This window comes from Phascolarctos cinereus, unplaced genomic scaffold (assembly GCF_003287225.1).
Source record: "Phascolarctos cinereus isolate Bilbo 61053 unplaced genomic scaffold, phaCin_HiC Scaffold_5;HRSCAF=322, whole genome shotgun sequence".
NCBI classification, from domain to species: Eukaryota; Metazoa; Chordata; class Mammalia; order Diprotodontia; family Phascolarctidae; genus Phascolarctos; species Phascolarctos cinereus.
In genome coordinates, this window is record NW_027555958.1 from 93,974,289 (window position 1) to 93,994,458 (window position 20,170).

Genomic DNA, 20,170 nt, shown 5'->3' on the forward strand with positions numbered 1-20,170 from the left:
TACCTTCATAATAATAGGTGCTATTTTTAACCCCACTTTACAGATGAAGAAACTGAGGTAGACAAGTGAAGTGACTCACCCAGGGTCATATAGTTAATGAATCTGAGGCCAGATTTGAACTAAGTTCTTACTGACTCCAGGTCCAGAGCGCTCTCCACTGCTCCATCTATCTGTGTCATATCAGGTGATAATTTTTAGGTACTATGGTACCCAGGGGCAGCTAGGTGTTACAGTGGATAAAGCACCAGGTCTAGAGTCAGAAGAGCTCAAATCTGTCTCCAGACACTTTCTAGCTTAGCTGTGAGACCCTAGGCAAACCACCCCTGTTTACCTCAATTTGTTCTTCTGTCAAATGAACTAGAGAAGGAAATGGCAAACCACTCCAGCATCTTTGCCAAGAAAACCCCAAATAGGAGTCACAAAGAGTCAGACATGACTGAAAATGACTAAACACACATGGTATCCAGACTAAAAAGATTATATTAACCAAGGGAATTGTTTTCCCTTGTTCACTTTGCCTGGTGGTGATCCTCTGAGGATGGACATCTGCCTACCAGTGATTCAATGGCTGGGCACGGAATGAAGGACAAGGTCATTTCACTGGAGAGGCTCAGCAATGGTTTCCACTTCTGTGGCACCTCTACCAACCAATATACTGGTAGTTTTGGCAGTGGCAACCCTCCATCTTACTTTCCTTCTATAGTATAAAGCACAAAGAAGTAGGGTGGTCTAATGGAGAGCTAGCCTTAAAGTCAAGAAGACCTGGGTTCAAATTCTGTCTCTCCCATGTACCTGTTGTGCATCCCTAGGCACCATTTCTCAGTCCCCTAGCCCAGTGGCTCTCAATCACTTCACTTCTTGCCCTCCCTCAGTGACTCTCAAAGTGTGGGCCTGGGACTCCTATGGATCTTCAAAAACCTTTCAGGGAAGTCTGTGAAGTCAAAAGTATTTTCATAATACACTAAGACATTTTAATTTTCAAGACAGTAAATATCCAGAGATATAACATCAATAAAAGCTCTTTGGGATCCTCAATGATTTTTAAGAGAATAAAGGAGGGAGCCAAGATGGCAGAGTAAAAGTGGTGACTTGCTTAAGCTCTCCCCCAAACCCCTCCAAATACCTATAAAAATGGCAACAAATTCTAAAGCAGCAGAACCCACAAAAAGACAGAGAGAAAAAATTTCCAGCCCAAGACAACCTAGATGATTAATCAGAAAGAGAATAAAGGAGTCCTGAGACCAAAAAATTTGAGAACCACTACCCTAGACATTTTTCTGTGTGCATGTAGTAAATGGATCACTACCTGCTTATTGCTATTGTGAATGACGATAAGCTGCTGGACAGGTGTTGATCTACATCTGTAGGGAGGGTTTTCTCACCAGGAGTTCACTATCCCAATTAAATCATAGGTCTGGTTTAAAAAAAAACAAAACAAGCAAGCTTCCCAGTAGATATCTGATAAGTGAATCCTAACCCGTGGAGTCCCATTCTCTGATCTCCTATGCAGTAATTAATATCTCATTTTGATGAGAAATCATATTATTTCGTATTGTTATTCATATGTCTGTATACTTTTCTAGGCAGCTGGATGACTTGGTGGATAGAGTGCTGGGCCTAGAATCAGGAAGATCCGAGTTTAAATTCAGCCTCAAACTCTTATTACCTGTGTAACCCTGGGCAAGTCACTTAACCTTTGTTTGCCTCCATCCACTGGAGAAGGAAATAGCAAAGCACTCCAGTATCTTTGCCAAGAAAATCCCATGAACAGTATGGTCCAGAGGGTCACGACTGAACGACAGTAACAAATTCTTTTCTACCAACCACAATGCTGGCACATGGGAGTTATGCAATCCAGTAACTGACAAAAACAAACAAAAAAAGTGACATTGAATTGTAAAAGTTCCGAGGACATTTCATAGCCCTTCTTATTCCCAAAGGGGCTATGAAGGAAAATTGTTCTATCTCTCACAATCCCTTGGCCCCATCTGCTTGAAATGGCAACAATTTAGAGGCCACTGCCTTTAGCCCTCAGGCCCAAGATCTAATGCTCTGTCTTCCCAACATACCCTAAGGGCTGCCTCCTGGGACTTGAGAGCTGGTTGTTCAAAGGTGTACCATCTCCACAAATGCTTTCCAAACCAAAGAAACATTCCCTGATCATTATTAGAAAATAGCTATGGATATACTGGATTATCACACAAAGCTTCACTACACCATGCCTAACAAAGAGCAGGGATATATAGAGGCCCAATACAAAGTTGTTCACTTACTAAGGATAGCAACTCTAATTCCTTTTCCTGTATTTTTTATGTGAACCCTAGGAAAACAAGAAACAAGTACTATTACTGAACTGCATCATCCTACATTACATGGACTATATCTTGATGTTTGAAATACTCCTATAAGATGAAATAATCCACAAAAGCAAGAATGGGTGTCCCAAGACAAGTAATGTCTCTCTGAGAGTCTAAACAGAAAGCTAGTCCTCCACAGGAATATATAATTTATTTAACGCACTTTACAGACATTAAAGCACCTTATAGATGTCAAAGAGTCAATCAACAGTCATGTCTTGAGTGCTTACTGTGGGCCAGGCACTGTGCTAAAAGCTGGGGACAGAAAGACCAAAATGAGTCCCTGCCCCCAAAGAGCCTGTTTCAGCACATCCACCACAGAGCAGTTTTAATGGGGCCCAATGGACAAAGCCAACTACCAAGGAAATGTCTGAGAAGAACTGGAATCTCAAGGGAGACTTGGGGCATGAGGTAAATGGGAGCATTTCCCAATAAGAGGAATTCTAGGCTGATCTTTCATCATCTTTACTTAAAGTATGTGACCACTTTACTAAAGAACCAGAGGAAAAGGTACCATCATCAGTTAAAACCTATTGCTTGGGGCAGCTAGGTGGTGCAGTGGATAGAGCATCGGCCCTGGATTCAGGAAGACCGGAGTTCAAATCTGGCCTCACACACATAACATTTACTTACTGTGTTACCCTGGGCAAGTCACTTAACCCCATTGCCTAATCAAATTTAAAAAAACAAAACAAAACAAAACCTACTGTGCTGCTGGCACAGGGCATTTTTCAAAAGGCTATGTATCCAAAGTCAATTTCTTTCAGAAAAGCCAAATGTAAATAAAAATGAAAATTATCAATTGCCAATTAATTGAGCTAATGGATGAAAGGCGTGTCCCTTGAGGACAGGGGGCACATTTGATTTATCTTTGTATCTCAGAGCCTAAAACAGCATTTTGTGCATCATCATCATCATTTAAATAAATCTTTTTTTGGATGTACTGAGTTTGCCGAGTAGTGGGAGGAATACAGACCTGTGTAACATTCCTCCATGAATATTCCATAAAATAGGTATTTCCAAAGCAAAAAACTAAGATTTGGCTTCCAAAATAATGACCACCATTGCTATTTGCAAAAGACTAAAGCTGAAGTATAATACAAGGTACTAACCAGAAGAAGGAATTTCCCAACTCATAATTGTCATCACCCTGCTTTTGGGCTCGGACAGTCAGGTCAAAGTTGGAGCCAGCGTTTGGCCAGGAGAAATAGAACATCCCAGAGTTAAGAATTTTTTTCAGTGCAGTGAGACGGTCTTCTTCCTTGACATCTTCCTGGAGTGGACAGAAATCTATTGCAGTGATTTTATAGATCTCAGCATCAAGAATTCTTCCCACGGATGTACAGCCTGTCACCAAGACCAGGAAGCTCAGTTGTTTGCCACCTAGAAAGTTAATCAGAAAAGGAAGGATTATCTGTGACTGCTCCCATGGAAGCAGAGGAGACCTGATAAACACGGACATAATAGCCATAAAAATATGGTCACACTGTTACCATGGCTACTGTGATACCATTTTCACCTCGCCCTGCTCCCCATCCCTTTAGGAGTAGATAGAGCATGTTATATGCCCCCAGTAGAGCATAAACTTGAGAGAACGGATAGTTTCATTTTATCTTTGCATCCCCAGTAGAGTGGGTTCTTAATAAATGTGTGTTGAAAAGTGGGTGTGCCTTATTTGTTACATGGGAGGACGTCTATTTAGTAGCTGGTGATGAAGATATTTTTGTGATAAAGAAGTAAAAAAAAAAGAGAGAAACATTGATAAAACATTTAAAAATACTAAAACAAAACAAAACCCTGGATGTCCATTGACTGGGAAACAGCTGAAAAAATATGGCATAGGAATGTAACAGAATCTTGCTTCACCATAAGAATGGCAAATATGAGAAACTCAGAGACACATGTAAGATGGTTGTTTGAACTAAGAGAGATGAAAGCAAAATAATATTATACAGATAATATATACAACAGTTACAAATTGGAAATGAAAACACCAAAAGACAGCTAAAATCAAATTAAATTCAATGACTAATATCTGTTCCTAGGATAGGCGATGAAACACATCTCCTTCCTCTCATGGATGGGAAGGGAAAGGGGAGAGATTACAGATGATAAATGTTGCATATGCTCACAGACATGCTTCCAATGTCACTTGTTTGTAATTAATTTTTTGTTTATAAGGAAGAAAGGGGTTTTTTTTGAGGGGTGGGAATTAATTGGGAATTAACTATAAAGCAAAAAGTATCAATAAAATATTTTAAATAGATAAACACTGAATGGAACAACAGACTGCTGCTAACATAGCAGAGGTCATAATAGGGCAAGTAGCCAGGTGAAATCCAAATGCAGAGACAGCATATAAGAAAAGAGAACCCAGAGAACAGAAGCACCCTCCATAATTGAAAGGAAAAAAAGAGAAAGCCGAGCTAGAAGAGAGGTTCCCCCAATGGAAGAAGTCTTCAGAGATAAGAAAAAAAAAACAGAAAGGATTCTGAGAGATCCTGAAGCCAGAGAAGAAAGTGGAGATAGCTCAACTGTGTGGCTATAGACTAGCACCCAGGCTGGGAGGGTACCTTTGAAAACCTTGGGGACCCCAATGGCCTTGGAAGAACTGTATTCTGAGAAGTCCTCAGCTAGTGCCAGAGGCATCTAGGATATACTCTTTTAATGACTGAACAGACTCTCTGTCATATTAAGCAATTTACAGAATTGCCTTGGTTCTCTTTTTTGCGCTCTTTTTGCATGTTTGTATAACAAAGTTACATTTTATTTGCATTTAACATATGTGCACAGGCACAGCGTGGTTGCCCAGTAGAGAGATTCTCCCAGGATTCTGAGTTGAGACTCTGAGACCATGAAGGAAAACATCTTTCATAAATGACTTTCAACTCTTGCATGATGATTGGACATATAAATAAGAAAGGGAAGACAAATGGGCCTTAACCCAAGCAGTCTGGAATTGAAACTAGAGGACATGGGTTTTACATCCTGATTCTGCCACTTAATCCCTTTGTGATCTTGGGCAAATCACAGCCTCACTGGATCTTAGTGTCCTCATTGTAAAACAAGGGAGTTGGACCAGATGACCTTGAAGGTCCCCTAACAACTCAAATATATGATCCCATTTATCCTTCATCTACCCCCAAAAAGTTGATATATGTCTGGTCTATCCTTAAGGGTTTATCTTCAACCCAATCTATATTCAAAAGACCATCCCTGGTAAGAAATACCCTATGATTATTAGTCCACTTATTATAGCATACTCATCTCATGTGGTTGGTTTTGTTTTTGTTTTTTTTTTTAACCATATTAGTCATGGTATGAAAGAAGACACAGGTCCACAGGGGAGAAAACCCCCCAAAAATACAGAAAGTGAAAAACAGTATGCTTCAATCTACATTCAGATGCCATCAGTTCTTTCTCTGGAGGTAGACAGCATTCTTCATCATGGGTACTTGTCTCGGATCATTGTATTGCTGAGAATACACCTCATTCTCACAGGTGATCATCATACAATACTGTCACTATCTGTACAATGTTCTGGTTCCACTCGCTTTACTTTGCATCAGTTCATCTAAGTCTTTCCAGGTTTTTCTGAAATTAGCTTGCTCACCATTTCTTATAGCACAGTAATATTCCATTACAATCACATAACACATTCAGCCATTCCAGAATTGATGGGCATGCCCTCAATTTCCAATTCTTTGCAATTACAAAAAGAGCTTCTATAAATATTTTGTACAAATAGGTCCTTTCCCCTTTATTTTAAAAAAAAATCTCTTTGGGATACAGACCTACTAGAGGTTATCATTGTATCAAAGAGTATGCAATTTTATAGTCTTTTGGGCATAATTCCAAATTACTTTCCAGAATAGTTCAATCAGTTCTCCTGTGGTTGTTTTGTTTTTGTTTTTTAGAATCAATAGAATCCTTTGTCAGGACAAAAGAATCTATGGACCAATTGTCCCATACACAACCATGCAATGGAATTACTAGGAAAAAAATATGCTACTTTTTGTGAGATACTGGCGAGGTAATATCCAGCTTTTATTCATTCAATAGATTTATGAACAGTGCCTACCATGTACACTATAAATACTGGCAGGAGATACCAGAGAAACAAGACAATGTCTACCCTCCAACAGCTTAGACTGCATGTAATCAATGAGACAATGTATCTTTTGATATATATTGATACATAGATATATTTTGATATTTAAGTGAATTTTTTTCAATTAACAAACATCTATTTTCTCTACCTTCCTACTCCCACCATTAAAAAAAACTCAAAAAACAAAAAATCTTTGTAATATTCATAATTAAGCAAAACAAATTCTTGCATTGGCCATGTTAAAAAAAAAGAGAGAATTTTTATCTACATAAAAGTTAATTATCGATATAAGGCAGTATGATTAAAAGTCAAAGGGAGCAATATGGACAAGAAGGGGTCAGAAAAGGAACCGATCGCTCTGTGGGCTAACGTCATTTAAAACGGCTCCATGGAGAGGGTAATGCCCAAGTTGAACCAGGATAAGCAGGGAAGAAGGATCTTCCAGAGGGGGTAACATTATAAGCCAAAGTATAGAACAGAAAATAAGAACAGCATATTTCGTAAACTAAGATAATAAGACTGACTTGGCTAAAGCAGAAGATGCATGCTGGAAAATAATGGGAAATAAAGTTGGAGGGGTAGGATAGGATTCCAGGACAAAAGAGGTCAACATTTAAATGTATGCCAGAAATAAGTTATAACAATAGCTTGCATTTACATTTGCTTCATACTTTACAAAGGCAGAGGTGGAGCGGCTGGGAGTATAAGGGACTTGTCCAAGCCATAGAACTAATATAACATACCTAACAAATAGAACAAATAGTGGAAAAGTCACAAGATCAGGCTAACAACAAGTAATTGTGGCAGGATAATGTAACTCTTGTTGAGTCATAATAAAGCTAGAGTGCGCTTGGCACAGTGCCTGGCACACGGTAGGCACTTAATGTTTATTGATTCCAAAACTTAAATTATTTTCATTTCATCTCGCTGTTGCTCCTATCATATCTATAAGACATTAAAAGACTGAAGGACGTTCTAGAGTCAAAGAACCCAGGTTCAAATGCCTACCTGTGACCTTGGGCAATTCATTAACTTCCCTGAGCATCAGAGAGGTTAACATGAGAGTTGTTTCTGATGGCCTCTAAATGGCCCAAGCAATCACCTGGCAGTTCTTCTGCGGATTATATTCTAAGGGCCAAGAGTTGAGAAAACCCTGGGAGACTAGACCAGAATTTAGATTTTTGCCCCGTTGTTCCTCTACATCTTTGACTGATTATTCTTTCCTGAACTCCTAACTCAATCCAAACCCCTTCTTCCACATCTACATGAAGCAGACAGAATATCTCAGAATTCCCACGCAGCACAAGCAGAAACGAATTTCAAAATTATCAACTGATCAGTAAACATTTATTGAGCACCTACTAAGTACCAGGCACTGTACTAAGTGCCACGGTTGCAAAGAGGCAAAAGACAATCTAATGGGGAAACATAAAATGCAAACAAATATATACAAAGCAAGCCATACAGAGGTGAAATAAGAAATAATTAATAAAGAAGGAACTCAGATTAAAAGGGATTAGGAAAGGCTTCCTATAAAAAGTGAGATTTTTTAGTTGAGACTTAAAGAAAGCCAGGCAGTTCGGTAGACCAAGTAGAGGGAGAGCATTCCAGGTATGGGGGGACAGCTAGGGAGACTGCAGCACAGCAGGGGATAAGATGAGGAAAAGGGCAGGATCACCTGGTTTGGCTAGGGCCTTCATTTTATTTTCTGTTAAGAGTCCCATCCACTTCTTCAGGATTCAGAAATCCCTCCTCCAAACAAAGAATCTCAGAGATGCGTAACTTTCTTCAATCCTACAAACAATGGTGGGGGTATGGGGCGGCAGCAGTTAGGGAGTGAAGGAAAACTCAGGCCAGGAGGCTGATGGAAATATGAATTTTCAATGAGCCCTAAATTAAGAGCTTAGGACTATTACAGAAAAAGTGGAACAGACTTCATTCTAGAAAACAGGTAGGGGTTTCCTTGGAAGCTGGTTTCCAAATTAAAATCTGAATGACTATTAGGAAGCAAATGTTTTAATAGTGTCGAAAAATTCCTGTTTATTTTGATTGATTCAGGAGGCTATCTTAGCATAGGTAAAGAGGAGAGTTTTTAGAAAAAAAAGGGGGGGATTGTTCTAGATAATCAAGCAGCAGGAAGACAATCCTAGCTGTCCTAGAATGCTGGAGACAAGATTAGTTACTAAGAACAGTTCTCCTTCCTAAGAGAAAGGCAACAGGGGAAAGAAAACTAACTGTGCGTGGCCTTAACCAAGTCACTAGGGCCTGGTTTCCTCATCTGGAAAATAAGAGCATTCAGCTAGTAACTGCCAAGGTCTATTCCAAATCTTCTAGGACTCTTGAGAAACCTGGATTGAGTTCCCCAACAATAGCCCCAGAGAGGAGCTCATTATGCATTAGGGTCATTATTCTTAGAGCTGGAAGAAACTTTAGTGATCATCTGTTCAACCTCCTCCTTTGGCAGGTGGGGAGACTGAGGCTTAGAGAGAAGTAATGTACCCAAAGCCATCAAGTTTAATAAGCAGCAAAGTCAAGATCCTAAATCAGGTATTTCGATTCGACCAGCTACACACTTCTCTTTTTCCATATTGCTGCTTTCAAATGTAACCACCAAAGGTGGGTGTTTACAAGTTAAAATCTATTCGAGTCATAAACTGAATGACTAGAGCTGCTCCCTAAATAGCTTTAGTGCGGGAGAAACCTCAGCCCCGCCCCCAAGTTCCCACTTGTGTATTTTAAACACATTTCCTGGCAGCTGGCCAGACTGGAGAAGCATCCAGAACCTGAAGGATGCTGCAGAGCCAGAGGTTTGAAAAATAATGTGAATAACCCAGAGTTGGTTAAAAAAACAAAAACAAAAACAAAAAAAAAACCTGGTACCCTCAGGTCAGTGGTGAAGTAGTAACAAGTCCAGGCTTCTAACCATTAGCCCCTGAAAGGATCAGAGATGGTAATGGGTCAGAAGCCAGGAAAGCCAGACAAGAACCAGAATGACCCAAATAGAGGGCACAGCCAAAGCGGAGGAGGTGCCAAAATCTTGGAAAATAGTAACTAGGATATCTATGCAAACTGAAAGGGCAGGGCAAAGGGAGAAGAAAAACAGACTTTGAAACAAGAGTCAACCCTTTGTCTCAGTTTTAATTGACTTTCTGCTTAGGGAAGGCCCCAGTTCCCAAACTTGTCAGGTGAGGCCTGCAAGTAGAGGTCAAAATCTAAGCATCCAGATAGAGTGAGGAGGACCACATCTAGACAAGTAGAGCCTAAAAAGATCTATTTACATAGCTATTGGCCATTTCCAATCGGCCACCTCCATCCCCTCAGGTCCTATATGTGAATGATAACCTCACATCCACAGGCAAAATTCTCTTTGTTCAAAGGGATGTAAACTTGCTCCCTAGATTCTTTTATTTAAGGTCTTCAGTCAAAAGCAGGGAGGGATAAAAGGGTAAAAGCATTTATTAAGGGCCTCATTTAGTCTCCACCACAACCCAGGAAAAGCAGTCCTAATAATATTCCCAAGAGAAACTAAGGCAAACAGAGGTTGCCTTGTCCAGGATTGCTTAGCGGGAAAGTATCTGAAGCCAAAATTGAATTCCTAACTCCGGACCCACGACTCTATCCACTGCTTCACCTAATTGCCTCTACCATATTTCCCCAGAGCTCCTTAGAAAATGGTCTGTCTGCAAAGGTAGGGGAATGCTAAACAAACTGTGGTACATGAATAGAGTGGAACGTTACTCTCCCATAAGAAATGATGAATGTGATTAATACAGAGAAACAAAGAGAAGTAGAACTAAAAAACCAATACACACAATGATCATAGCAATGTTTGTGGAAAGAATGATAAGAAAACAACTAGAACCAAATTCTATGAAATTAATGATCAAACTTGGCCTCAAAGAAGAGAAATGACAAGGCACCTCCCTATCCTCTTTACAGAGATGGGGGGACTTGGATGCAGAGCATGGCATACAAAGTCAGATGTTTTCAAAGTGTAAGTTAGCTTTGCTTAACTGTTTTTTCCCCCTCTATTCTTTTCTTTGTAGGGAATGACTACATATGTAGGTAAAGTGACAACAAAAGACATAAGTAAAATTTATTATTAAACATAGAGGAATGGTCCCTCTGGGAGCTAAACTGACCTCTCAAAGACCATTTGTCATTTCCACTACTGGGATAGGGGTTGGTCATACCAGCAGGCACAATGCAGGCTTTGTTTATTCAAGCACAATGCTGTAAGTGTTTTGCATAGCTATACCCTCCTACCTTCTGCCAGTGGTCACACAGCCTTTATATTGGTGGTGATGACCATTCAGGCTTTTTTCCAAATCCCTTCAGTGTGTCCAAGGACCACATCATTCCCTTGGCTGACAGTTCAGCTACAAGATTTAAACAAAAGATTCTCACAGGGTACTCTAACTGCTGTTCTTCAGTTGTTTTCTTCTTGTGACCCCATTTGGGGTTTTCTTGGCAGAGACACTGGAGAGGTTTACCATTTCCTTCTCAGCTCATTTTAGAGATGAGGAAACTGAGGCAAGTTAAGTGACTTGCCTGGGGTCACAAAGCTAGCACATGTCTGAGGCCTGACTTGAACTCTGGTCTTCCTAACTTCAGGTCTGGCACTCTATGCATTGAACTAGTTCCCTAAAAAACCCCAACAACACAGCTTTCTTCCTTTCCTTTTGCAGAATCATTATGTAATCACCCTCTTAACACCCAACATTTATAGAGGTCATTCATTTCAAGATACTGTAGATAGCCTTACTTCTACTTAATTCTAAAAGTGAATATATCAGAGACAAGGATTTTCATTTTAAGGTGACTTTCCCACTAGGGTCTGCCCTAAAATCTTTGAACTTTAAATTACCCATGTATCACCTGAGCTCCTCTACCTTACTTGGAGTTCTCCTGAGATGGCTTTTTTTTGCCTTCCCACCACTCTCCTCCAGCTAACATATTTTCAGGAAGATTTCCCTGCTAACCAGTTGGTCTCTGGCCCATCCCCTTCCCTTGTAACCTTCAAGCATTCTGGGAAACACCCTTGTTTTGACCATCCACACTCAAGGTGGGTCATAAAGATCCAAACCATCCACTGCTCTACCCTGCCATGAGCACACACAATGGAGATCTGTGATTTGCTAACAGAGTAGTTATATAGATCTATTCTATCAATAATACCACCTGGCATTTGGACGGCTGTTTGTATTTTTCAGTGTTTTCACCCGAGAGCAAACTTTCAGATCAGTAAGATAAATATTGTTCCCATTTTATAAATGGGAAAACACGCAGTAAGGTGAAATGACTTGTGCAAACGAGTGGTAAAGCTTTAGCCACTTGGTTTTAATTTCAAAGCATTCATTTTTTCCCTTACATTCCCCCTGCCACTGGACAAAAAAAGAGAAAAAACCCCCAAAATTCTGTAACAAATAAACAGAGTAAAACAATACAAATTCCAATATTGTCCAAAATGTCCAAAAATGTTATGTTTCATTTCTGCAAATCATTCTATCAGCTCTCTATCAGGAGAATTCCTATACAGCCAGAATTCTTCATCACTGGCCCCCTTAAATCCCAGTAGGTCATTGTACTGATCAGAGTCCCCACCTCCTCCTAACTTGTTCATTTTTGCCATATTAATGTCACGGCACAAATCATTCTTTGGGTTCTATAATCACTTATCTCAGCCTCAGTTCACAATTATTCTCAAGTTTCTCTGAAACCATCTTTTCCTCATTTCTTACAGCATAATTATTATATTACATTCATATAACATAATTTGTCCAATCTTTTCCTAATTGATGGGTAGGCACCCCTTTAGTTTCAGCTCTTTGTCACTACAAAATAAGAGCTGCTATAAATATTTTTGTGTCTTTTGGACCTTTTTTCTCTTATTTCTTTGGGTGTTACAGGCCTAGTCTCACTCTCATTTCCAATGTTTGCCCTTTACATGTAGGTCATAGTTCACAGCTCACAAAGCCCAGCCTGGTTGGTTTCTTTGAAGCTTTGAGTGATCAGCCAGGTAAAGGAACATGTGCTCCAGGCCGCCTTCAAGTCGAGATACTCAGCCTAGCACACCTTTAGATCGTGGCCTTCCAAGCCTCTCTAACCATTATTCTTGAGCTAACAACAATCCCTTCATCCTGGAAACCCTATCAGAGTAACTCATCACCAAAGAAGTGGGGCCTCTGATGCGCAATGCAAAGATTTCCTCTTCCAGACCTCTTGTCTTATCTTTCAGTTTCTCTTCTCAATAACTGCTTACTTCAGGACCAAAGTGCAATTTTATTCTTGAGTGAAGGGGACAAGAATGGCAGCCCCTCCAGGAGAAAACCCCTTCTCCATTTCTGTTAGTCTGAAAAATTTAGGTCTTAAAAAAATGAATAGGAAAGACACTCCCTTACACAGAAACAATTGGCAGTCATTTAAATTCAACAAATTCATAATAAATGTCAATTCAAGAAAAACAGCCAGTCAATGAGCATGTAAGCATTTATGTGCCAGGCACTGTCCTAAGCCACAAAGAAAGGCCAAAATACAGTCCCTGCCTTCCCGGAGTTCACATATCAATGTGGGAGACAATATGCAAATAACTATGTACAAAACACACACACACACACACACACACACACACACACACAACCATATATGTATATATACATATGTGTGCAAGGAAGAGGAAGAACACCCCCTGCATCCCAAGTCCATATATAAATATATCTATTTACAGTGTGTGTGCATATACATGTATATGACTATATGTATGTATATTATGTATATAGATTACCTCCCATTTGTAAAGTGTGTGTGTGCACACACACAGGTATACACACGTATATGTGGAAGATTGTCTCCCATGGGGCAGCTAGGTAGCGCAGCGAATAGAGCTCTGGCCTTGGGGTCAGGAGGACCTGAGTTCAAATCCAGTCTCAGACACATGACACTTGCTAGCTGTGTGAAGCTGAGCAAGTCACTTAACCCCAGCTGCCTCACCAAAAAAAAAAAGCAAAAAAAAGATTGCCTCCCAGCTACAATGTATACATATACATATTATATATTTGTGTATACATATGCATACATATATACATACACATACACACATATACTGGGTGTATGTCAATATTCTAAAGCATTGAGCACAGTGCCTGACACATAGTAGGTACTACATAAATGCCAGTTAGTGTTACTGTTATGATTATATAAATACGTACGTACACACATACACACTCAAGGTAATCTTGGAGGGGATGCACTAGCACAGGGATTGGGAGAGGCCTCCTGTATAGGGCAGGACTTGAGCTAAACCTTGAAGGTAGGCAGGAGGCAGAGCTGAGGAGGGAAAGCTTCCCAGTAATGGGAACAAGGAGTGAAAAGCACAGAGCCTGGAGACGAATGTCCTGTGCAAGGAACAGTGAGAAGGCCAGTGTTACAAATGTAAGAAGGGGCAGCTAAGTGGTGCCGTGGATAGAGCAGTGCCCCTGAAGTCAGGAGGACCTGGCAAGGCAAATGGGGTTAAGTGACTTGTCCAGGGTCACACAGCTAGCAAGTGTTAAGTGTCTGGTCTGAGGCTGGATAATGAAGTAATATCATTGCTAAAAATATATGCACCAAGTGGTATAGCAGCCAAATTCCTAAGGAAGAAGTTAAGGGAGATACAGTAAGAAATAGACAGCAAAACTATACTAGTGGGGGACCTCAACCTCCCCCATTCTGAACTAGATAAATCTAACCACAAAACAAATCTGAAAGAAGTTAAGTAGATCAATGGAATCTTAGAAAAGTTAAATATGGGGGAAGCTAGGTGGCTCAGTGGATAGAGCACCGACCCTGAAGTCAGGAGGACCTGAGTTCAAATTCAGCCTCAGACCAAACACTTGACACTTACTAGCTGTGTGACCCTGGGCAAGTCACTTAACCCCAACTGCCTAAAAAAAACAACAAACAAAAATAAACAAACAAACAAATGTAAGAAGACCAGAACAGTAGGAAGGAGCTTTAATGCAGGGGGCATGCTGCAGTCAGACCTGGGAGACAAAGCTACACACAGCCTGCTGTGAAGGAGCTTAGTAACCAATGAAGGGGGGGTGGCGTATGTGCACAACTAATTTTGCTAGAAAAGAGGATGTGATAAGTGTGAATGAGAAAGGGTATAGGCCAAATGCTACAAGAAACTGGAAAAGGAAGAGACAGAAGTCTTCAGGTGATGGGATACAACTATGCAGATGACTCCTAAATCTGTATTTCCAGCCCTCACCTCTCTCCTGAACTCCAGTAGCACATTTTACATCTCAAACTTAAAATGTCCAAATTAGAACCCATCACCCTATTCTCCTCCAAATTTCCTTATCTCTGTTGAGGACACCAATAGACACCAAGAGTCACCCTTAACCTTTTTTTTTGGGGGGGAGGGGGGTTGAGGTAATCAAGGTTAAGTGACTTGCCCAAGGTCACACAGCTAGTGTCAAGAGTCTGAGGCCAGATTTGAACTCGGGTCCTACTGACTCCACAGCAGGTGCTCTATTCACTTTACCACCTAGCTGCCCTGCCTCCTTAACTCCTCACTGTCCTTCACTCCCCATACACAGTTGGCTGCCAAGTTTTAGTGATCCTACCAGCATGTCTCACATTCACAGCCTTCCTTCCACCGACAGCCAGTCTCCCAGCTCAGGCCCTTACGCTTGTGCAGCAGCCTTAGGTGCCCGGCTTCTGGATGCTTCCCCTTCCAATCCATTCTCCCTAAAGCTGCCAAACCTTCTGTGATTCCAGACTGCCTCCGGGATAACATAAAGAGTCCTCCGCTTGGCACTTAAAGAACTTCCTTCCCATGTTTATTTCATACTGCTCTTCATCATTTTACATTCCCTCCATACTGACCTACGATCTACCACATATGATGCTTCTCTACCCCTCTGCACAGGCTGTCCCATGCATGCAATCCACATCCATCTTACCTCCCTCCTGTTAAAAACACTAGCTTTCTTTAAAACTCAATTCACCTTCTAGCTTTTCCTGATTCTCTGGGTTGTTTCCTACTATCTCTTTCCTCAAATTACCTTGTGTTTGCCCATTTGTATATTCTAGTATGGAGATATCAGAACTAGGAGCAGAAAGAAAAGAAGGATTTCAAGAGCCTGAGGTGAGGATACATTCCATGCCTGAGAGATGCCCTACATAGAGGAAAGGCAGGGCAAGAGGAGAGCAGGAATTATTTAGCTAGCTTGACTTAAAATATAAAGTGCTAAAAGGAGAGTGCTAAAATATAATATAAAGTGCTAAAATATAAAATATAAAGTGCTAAAAGGAGAGTGCTAAAATATAATATAAAGTGCTAAAATATAAAATATAAAGTGCTAAAAGGGGAGTGCTAAAATACAGTATAAAGTGCTAAAATATAAAATATAAAGTACTAAAAGGGGAGTGAGGCAAAATAAGGATGCAAAGGTTAACTGGAGCCAGACTGAAGAGGGCCTTGAATCCAATCCAAAAAGTATTTATAAAGCACCTACTATGTATACCTACACTAGGTTGTTGTTTAGTCAATTAATCGTGTCTAATTCTTCGTTCTTAGCAGGGGTATTGCCATTTCCTTCTCCAGTTCATGAGGAAGAAACTGAGGCAAACAGGGTTAAGTGACTTATCCAGTCACACAGCTGGTGTCTGAAGCCAAATCTGAACCCAGGTCCTCCTGACTCCAGGGCTAGTACTCTATCCACTATGCCACCTAGCTGCCCCAGGAAGGGCAGGAGGTAAAAAAGACAAAAACAGAACATAGTCCCTGACCTCAGGGACATTCTAGTGGTGGATTCAATGCATAAATATATATGTGATTATTTCAGGAGGGAGAAAGCACTAACAACTAGGGGGATCTGAGATGGCTTCCCAAAGGAAGTAGCACATGAGCTGAATTTTAAAGGAAGTTAGAGATCCTAACAGGTCCAAGGGAGGAAGGAATGTATTCCAGATTAGGGAGATAGCCTAAGCAAAGGCATAGCATTGAAGATGGAATGCTGAGCCAGGGGACAGAATAAGAAGTTCGTCTTTTATTTGTCTGGCATTGAAAAGTTTCGTACGATCAGAGAAGAATATTAAGTAAGCAGCAGTGTAAAAGGTGGATCAGAAGAGGGGAACATGGGGCAGGAACACTGGTTGAGAACCTGTTATCATATTTCAGGTGAAAAGAGATCACAAAGGGCAGCTAGGTGGCACAGCGGATAGAGCACCGGCCCTAGATTCAGGAGGACCTGAGTTCAAATGCGGCCTCAGACACATAACACTTACTAGCTGTGTGACTCTGGGCAAGTCACTTAACCCCACTGCCTAAAAAAAAAAAAAGAAAGAAAAGAGATCACAGTTCAGATGGTGGGAGTCGTGGTAGAAAAGAAGAGTAGGATAGGTTAAGTCAGAGGATATCAAAGATAAAAACCAGGATTTGGCAATTAATTGGATATGAGGAATGAGGGGAAGGGAAGAGTCAAAGAAGATGGAGATTTTGAGCTTGAGTAACTGGTATGATGGTAAAAATGGGAAAGTTGAGAGAAATAAAGGAGGAGCTCAGTTTGAGAAACGTTGAGTCTAAAATGACAGTGGAACAACCAGGTAGCAATGCCTAGAAGGCAGGTGGGGATGCAACACTAATACTACTTCTGGGGGTCTTCTGTGCAGAGAAGATAACCAAAGCCATGGGAAGGGAGTTCACCAAATGAGTCAATGGAGAGAGAGAGAGAGAAGAGGTGGACCAGTGCATTCAGGGAAAGCTGTTGTTCAGTCATTTTTCAGTTGTGTCCAACTCTTTGTGACCCCCTTTTGGGGTTTTCTTGGCAGAAATACTGGACTAGTTTGCCATTTCCTTCTCTAGCTCATTTTACAGATGAGGAACTGAAAGCAGAGTTAAGTGACTTGCCCAAGGTCACACAGCTATTAAGTGTCTGAGGCTGGATTTGAACTGAAGTCTTCCTGACTCCAGGACTGGCATTCTATCCACTGTGCCACCAAGCTATCCATATTTCTCATCAGGGAAAGAGAAGATAACAATTAATCAGACAAGAGGAGATGTCAGTCAGATAGAAAGTGAACCAGGGAACAACAATGTCATGGTAGCCAAAGGAAAAGAATATAAAGAAAACCAGAAAGGTCAACGGTGTCAGATTCAATAGGCTGAGGATGAAAAGTGAGAAAAGTCAATTTAGAGGTCATTTATGATCTCAGAGAGATGTTTCAATAAAGTATGATTGGAATATAAATTTCAAGGAGATTTAGAGTAAGTATCCACAGTGAATGTAGACTGCTCCTTTGGGGAGTTTACTGGTGTGTGCATGAGAGAGAGAGAGAGAGAGAGAGAGAGAGACAGAGAGACAGAGAGAGAGAGACAGAGACAGAGACAGAGAGATGTATGATAAAAGCTTCTGGGGAATAGCAAGGTAGAGACATAGTTTGTTTTTTTGTTTTGGGTTTTTTTTTTAAGGATAAGGGAGAACTGAATGTATTTGTAGGTAGCAGGGAAGGAGCCAAATGAGAAGGGAAAAATCAAAAATAAGAGAATGACCAATAGAACAAGGTTCTAAAAGAGATTAGCATTCTTGGCAAGAAGGATCACCACCTAATCTCGTGAGACAGTACAGTGGAGGAGGAGAGATGTAAGAACAAAGAGGTTTTGAGGTCCAAGAGTGGAGGATTGAGGGAGCTGATGTCTGCTGACCTCAACTCCCTTCTAAAGTAGGAGACAAGGTCATCTACTAAGGGAAAACGGAATGGGCTGGAACTGGAGGCTTGAAAAAAGAGAAAACTTGGAATAGCCTCTGAGGTATGGGTTACTGTTGAAGAGTAGTTATCCCATATCAGCAAAACCTCCAGAAATGTAGTGAAAAACACATGACAAAGAAAAGTAGCTGAGTTGGGTTTTGGTTTTCTTTGCACGTGTTTTTTTAAAAGCCATTCATTTTAAAACATCTACTACCTGACCTGTGTGTCCTGAAACTTCTGGGATATGGAGGGAGGGAGAAATGGGGAAATCCTTAAATCTAGGGGGGAACAGTTCACAACATTTCCCATTTTTATTTAATCATAATTCTTGAAATGGAATTGAGATAAATTAATAGCCTAGACACTGATCTTGGTCACGTGAAAGGAATCTATAGCTCCCTGTTCTTTGCCAACAGACCAGGAAAAGATAATGGTGGGGGCGGATAGGTGACACAGTGGATAGAGCATCAGCCCTGGAATCAGAAGGACCTGAGTTCAAATCCTCAGATACTTACTAGCTGTGTAACCTCTAGCAAGTCACTTAACCCTGACTGCCTAAAAAAAAAAAAAAGATGGTGGGCGGATTCCAGATAAATAAGATAAGACCTATTTCTTGAGCTGATCCAGTAAGCAGGGAGTGAACCTGTGGTACAACGGACCCTGAAGAGTCAGTAATCTATGGTGCAGGTACAAACTGCTTGGTCTATACTAGAAGTTACTGACATGTTGAACTACACACCCTATGACCAGTTTATTCCCAAAAGGCGGTATGCTTGAAACACTAGTTTATAACAAGAACAACAATAATGACGTTTGTATAACTATTTACATATATTATTACATTTGAGCTTCAAATCAGCCCTATAACATAGGTCTCAATAGTATTATCCCCATTTTATAGATGAAGAAACTGAGGTTCAAAAATGTTAAGTACCTTTCTCCTAGCCACACAGATGTCAAAGGTAGGGTTTGAACCCAGGATTTCCAGCCTCTCTGGTGCCATTTCTCAACATTTTTATACCCTCTTGGATCAGATAAAATTATAAACCTCAATTCCCATCCCCCCATCCCCGGATCTAAACCAGTGTTTCTCTACCTTCGTTTTGTAAATCTGTATTTCTGCTCTTCACCTCCTACCATATATATAATCCCTACACCACCTCCATCTCAGCTCCTCTGCCCTCCAAGTTAGCAGTCCTGCCCATCAACCCTGTCCTCCATCTGCATCCCCTTGGTGGCATCTTCTAATCCCACAGATGCCACTCATAAAGCCCCCAAATCGACAGGGCTGCACAGATCAGGCTTTTATTTGGGTGGAGGATGGAAGGAAGTTCTGTTCTCCACCACGCCAGTCTCATCTTACACCAGCCTAAAGCTATTAGCTGCCTATGGTCTACAGAATAAATAACGATGATCCAGATTCAACCATTCTCCCCCTACCCCCTTCATCTGCACTAAGATTCGAGTTTAGTTTTCTAAAGAAATGCCAAAGAGGTTCAACTACAGCTGCGAAATAAAACAGCTGGACCCCATGAGTCTTTCAGACCTAACGCAATAGGTGCTGTTTGCCCAGCTATTTGCGGAGTATGGCAATGCACATCCTGATTCCCGTCATTTTTAACCTGAATGGGCACTTACCAGATATTAACCTGAGCTCGCCCAGGCAGCCGTAAGCATCTATGAGTTTCCCATACTGTCCTTTAATTACCTCCTTTTCTTCTGGAGCTGAGGAAGAAACAGAATAAGCATCCACGTTAGTCTGTCGCTCAGGGTTCATTCAGACTGCAGTGTGTTCCATCTGGCTTCCCTCCCACTCTGAAAGGGGGAAAAAAGGAAAAGGAAAAAAAGAGAAACCAGACAATAGCACAAAACGGGTGGAGGGTTTTTTATGATGGTAAATTAGAGTGCGGCAAAGTGACAGGAAATTCTCCTGAGCGGCTGGATGTTTAGAAACCCAGACCTGCTT

General features: G+C 40.9%; 1 protein-coding gene across 1 annotated transcript in view; it reads right to left on the reverse strand.

The window, feature by feature from the left end:
* The window catches only part of SYNJ2 (synaptojanin 2), a 145,141-nt gene that overhangs the window by 91,372 nt on the left and 33,599 nt on the right, over positions 1 to 20,170 (reverse strand). The window contains 2 exon segments of the mRNA XM_020986684.2: positions 3,470 to 3,740; positions 19,843 to 19,929. Of these exon segments, the coding sequence (XP_020842343.1) occupies positions 3,470 to 3,740; positions 19,843 to 19,929 (358 nt within the window).